General features: G+C 41.4%; 2 protein-coding genes across 3 annotated transcripts; one reads left to right on the top strand and one right to left on the bottom strand.

The window, feature by feature from the left end:
- Positions 1–801: 801 nt before the first annotated feature.
- LOC131436234 (N-acetylglucosamine-6-phosphate deacetylase) lies at positions 802–3,029 on the top strand. 2 transcript variants are annotated; one of them, XM_058604867.1, is made up of 6 exons: positions 802–1,345; positions 1,429–1,683; positions 1,752–2,026; positions 2,084–2,302; positions 2,359–2,680; positions 2,738–3,029. In XM_058604867.1, the coding sequence occupies exons 2-6, from the start codon at positions 1,479–1,481 to the stop codon at positions 2,947–2,949; spliced, it is 1,233 nt and encodes a 410-aa protein (XP_058460850.1). In that variant the 5' UTR covers positions 802–1,345; positions 1,429–1,478; the 3' UTR covers positions 2,950–3,029. The 2 variants fall into 2 exon arrangements, with proteins under 2 accessions (XP_058460850.1, XP_058460842.1); XM_058604859.1 differs by having other exon boundaries at positions 802–1,683.
- LOC131436225 (uncharacterized) lies at positions 3,007–4,549 on the bottom strand. The gene is made up of 2 exons (XM_058604847.1): positions 4,394–4,549; positions 3,007–4,336 (listed from the first exon to the last, which is right to left on the bottom strand). The coding sequence occupies exons 1-2, from the start codon at positions 4,457–4,459 to the stop codon at positions 3,062–3,064; spliced, it is 1,341 nt and encodes a 446-aa protein (XP_058460830.1). The 5' UTR covers positions 4,460–4,549; the 3' UTR covers positions 3,007–3,061.
- Between the last annotated feature and the right edge of the window lie 290 nt (positions 4,550–4,839).

Below are 4,839 nucleotides of genomic sequence, written 5' to 3'. Positions count from 1 at the left end.
ATACGAAGTTTCCATGTCTGGTAATTTTGATTAGACAGTCGTGCGAAAAGAAACTTGTTATCTGACATTCTCGTTATCGGTTTGGCTTCCAACCATACTCAAAATTTCACCTGCACTGAAAGTATATTTCAACGATATGGCTTTTACCACCAACCGAGCCGAAATCCGATTGTTAAGACGACTGTTCCGTCGATTCAAGAACCAGCTCCAAGTAGAGGTTAGAATGCCTACACATTCGATAGCGTGGTCACAAAAGCACGACGCGTTAAAACTTCTCTATCAGCTTCTGGGCCCATAACCTGTGGGACAACGAAACAGGTTACGCAGGGACAGGCGAACAATAAACAACTCGAGGAAAGAACTTCGGAACACGCGACGATAAGAAAATTACACACGAATAGATTAACTGCGTCTTTATTAGCGAATGGTTACATGTGGAATAAAAGAACAAGTTTGTTTCTTCCGGTATCTTCTCTCTCTGTCATCCATAGTGCGGGGGATATGACAGTAACGGTCGACGAGGAAATATCGCCAGGGTACATGACAGTGAACAGATTATCGCTAAAAAAAATAACTTTTTCGTGAGAAAATTATTGTAACTCACTTACTCGCCATTATATATATTTCGGCCTGTTATGCTTCGGCTTTCCGAAATTTCGGCTTTCCGAAATTTCGGCTTTATGTGGTAGATAAGAACATCGTCGGCCTTATGTATTTCGGCCTTTCGTTATTCCGCCTTTCGTACTTCGGCCTTTTTTTAGACTCCCGTTTCAACCTCTTTGGTTATTGTGTAAATGCAACTACAATAAACAAACTGTTCTCAAGTTGACTTTTATGATTATGACCATTTTTCCATCACTGTGCATCATCAAAGTATTAGTGAGTTAATTTAAACAACATAAGTAACCGATCCCACACTTCCTTCTGTGTTTCAACTATTCCTTGTTTAGTATGGATTTATCAATCAACCTTATCGTTTATGGTGTGAAAACAAGTGGTTTTGCGATCAGCTGATGAACCGATTAGACCAGAACAGTTCTAATTGAGATAGAATTTTGGAAGTTTCTTATCGAATTTGTGACACACTTTTGTTATCAACATTTCTGATTGTTAGAACATACTACCTCATAGCCAAACTGTGAATGTATTGGCTCAGTGTCCTTCCGCGCATATAAAATAAATGCAAAGCTGATACGCATCATCAGTGCTGGAGTGTTTTTCTATAGGTTGTTTACACTTTCGTCTCTCTGTTTTGAATCGTTGTGTGTGTTCCCGAGGACAGTGCAGGGGAATGTAGTATACCCCAATATAATTTAGTAATTCAATTGATTGGATTGCGCATAGTGTCAGTATCTTATCTTAGCAATGCGTTGAGCTCCTGCTTTTTCTAAATACTGAAAGTCGATAATATTTAATTCAAATCAGCAGTGATTACCATTTTTGTCTATCGGAGTAAATCGCCACCGACCGTAGAAATAATGACGACGGAACAAAAATTAATCCAATTTCGAAACTGTCGTCTTCTGCGTAATCATCGATTAGTGGTGGACGATCTTTGGGTTCGCGCTGGCCAAATTATTGATCCGGAAAAGGTATTTTTCGATGAGAAAAGGCAAGCCCACCGACAGATTGACTGTAACAATGCCATTATCGCTCCAGGATTCATTGACTTGCAAATCAATGGTAGGTATCATATTTAAACTGAATTGAACATTTTGCTCTTATCGTCAACGACATCATCCCATTTGTAGGTGGTTATGGTATAGACTTTTCAAACGATATCAGAACGGTTGAAAGTGGTATTCGTAGAGTGTCCAAAGGATTGCTGACTCACGGAGTAACGTCGTTTTGTCCAACACTAGTCACATCGCCGCCCAGCACGTATCATGCGGTTTTACCGAGAATTCCCAAAAAAGCTGGTGGGTACCATGGTGCCTCGATTCTCGGTTGTCACGTGGAAGGTCCTTTTATTAACAGTAGTAAGAAAGGAGCACACCCGCAGGAATGTATAAAGGAATTTGAAAATGTAAATAGCAATCAATTCCGGGGGAATAGAATAATGAAGGTAACTTTTTCTCTAAAGGGAATACAAACCGTATCGGATATGTATGGTTCATTCGATAACATCAGCATAGTCACTTTGGCACCCGAAAAAGAGGGTGCTTCTGAAGTAATACAAGAGCTAAGTAGGCGAGGAGTTACCGTGTCCGTTGGGCATTCGATGGCTAATTTGCATGACGGTGAGATAGCGGTGCAACACGGTGCAAGATTGATAACGCATTTATTTAATGCGATGTTACCAGTAACTGAATTAGCAAGCCTATATTCAATCAATTGAATAAAAGGATTTCATTTTAGTTTCATCACCGCGACCCGGGGCTGGTGGGGTTGCTTACTAGTGACAACATTCCGTCGGATGCTATGGTTTACTTTGGTATCATTTCCGATGGGGTACATACACACCCGGCGGCGCTGAGAATTGCCTACCGAACGCACCCGGAAGGGCTTATTCTGGTTACGGACGCAATATCAGCGATGGGCTTGACGGAAGGCAGACATAGAATAGGACAGATGGATATGGAGGTACGCGGAGGAAAGGCGTACATAGCCGGTACAAATACCCTGTGCGGTAGTATTGCACCAATGGATGAATGCATTCGGTTCTTCAAGAAAGCAACTAGTAAGTTTGGATTCATTAGAAAAAAATGTACTCTCGCTTGAGCTGGATTAATTTCAGACTGTTCGATAGAATATGCGTTGGAGGCGGCCTCTCTACATCCCGCACTGTGCCTCGGAATAGAGAAGCACAAGGGAACATTGGAATACGGTGCTGACGCTGATTTCGTTATTCTTAACGACTCATTGAATGTTTTATCTACCTGGATCGCTGGCGATTGTGTTTTCGAAGTTAACACAGACGATAAACTATCTGCCGAAATTTTTAACTAGAAGATCTGATGTTTTCTCAATTCTGTAACTTTTGAATACCATTTAAAACAACATAGATTGAATTGATATTTTTATTGAAACGTTGTTTTAATGCATTTTTTTCTGTTTTGGCCTACCGAATGATATCCTCCGATGTGATCATAACTGTTTCCTCTTCATCAGTGCTAGAAATATCGATGTCATTCATACGAGAAATGGCTTCTTTAGATTTTTTCTTTTTCTTGTTTTTCTTCTTTTTGGCCGATTTTTTCTCCTGTTTGATTTCCGTCTCGAGTTTTACGTCATCTTCTGGAATCCATGCGTTATTTTCACTGCTAGTTTTCGGCAACAAAACTGCCGCATTCTCCGATAGCGACACAATCGTTTCATCCATGTCCATCGGCTCATCCTGCTCGGATTCGTTCTGGTCGACTTCTTGTTTCACTTCAGCATTTTCCATTGATTCATTTTGTTCCGTTTCTTCTTCTTCTTCGTCTCCTTCATCTTCTTCTGACTCCGTTCCGTCATTTTTGGCGGTCTTGTCTAATTTGAATCGCTTGAGACGAATAAAAAGTCTATCCTGGGCAGATGCGGTAATTTCACTAAGCCGAATGCACTCGCTGAAACCGATTGGGATATTTTTCTTACGTTTATCGGCATCTTCCTGAATGACGTCCTTGATCTTTTGAACAATAGTTCTAGCCCGCTTGGCAGACTTCGCCGCAGTTCTCAGCAATACATCCGAGCTGGTTAGCGTGATGCCACCCAAGTGTATTCCGCACAGTTCACCGTATGAGTTCATACCAAAAACGATTTTAGCTTCGGCAACACGCTCTTCCAGGTAGTTTGGATCGGCGATAGCCAGTTTTCCTTTGTTGAAAATGCCATAGCTAACACAGATCGGAAAATGATTAATTCCGATAGGAATAGGATCTCGTTCGTAGATCGTATGAATAACAACCTCCTCACCGTTCAGACTCACATCAGGTCGTTTGAAGTGTGCCAGAGCTGTCAATGCTGCAATCGAGGCACAATCGATCACGTTCCCCTCGTGGTTCAGCACATTTATGTCCACCCTCAGATTCCACACTTTTTCATCAGCGACCAAGCAAAGAGACTCCAAATCGACACAGCCGGAGTCTTTGATGGCTCGTTCTAAAATTCTGTTTAGCTGTACACCAGCCTCGGACTGGCGACCGGTTTCGAAATGGGCGGCTGCCATCGGACCCATTTCTACATTGATGAAGAGAGTTCCTTCGTTGGGCCGGGTTGCCCTGGGAGTCACCACCTCGCAGCTGACTTGTGCCAACACCCGGGTCTCTCCCAATGACACATGTACGCTTCCCCATTCAGAGCCAAAATTAATTCGCAATTTGCGGAATTCATCCAGGGAACGGCCATCCACGCGCTGAAAATGTATGATACGAATTCATGTTTGCTGATGCATTAAAACAGCGTCTCTTACCGTTGACTCGAGCACAGCTTTTTGAACAAAAGTTTTTTCACTAATAGATATCAAACGTTCTTTCATATTTGAAATATTCTTTTAACAACAAAACTTTTGCAAGTAATAATTGCGCAAAGTTATTGACCTACTCACGAGGATTCTGTTTGTTTTCAAAACAATATGACAGTTCGATAGAGGAATGGAGCAGGTAAATTATGCCGAATGAAATTATTCCGAAAGATATATGAATAGTGTCGGTACAATGCGGGGCTGCGTACACGAAAGTTCATACACTCTAAAATGAAAATAATATCGACAATGGATTTACGTGAACGAAAATTGACTATTCATGGTCATATCCACAAGTTTTTTTTTATGTTTCGTGATTCGTCCTGATCCGTAATATACACGAAATTGTACGAATGCATTGAGGTTGAGATGGTTACACGTTACAGAGAAGTAAA

The sequence above is a fragment of the Malaya genurostris genome, chromosome 1 (assembly GCF_030247185.1).
Source record: "Malaya genurostris strain Urasoe2022 chromosome 1, Malgen_1.1, whole genome shotgun sequence".
In the NCBI taxonomy this organism is placed as follows: Eukaryota; Metazoa; Arthropoda; class Insecta; order Diptera; family Culicidae; genus Malaya; species Malaya genurostris.
This window is presented reverse-complemented; position numbering and strand designations above follow the sequence as displayed.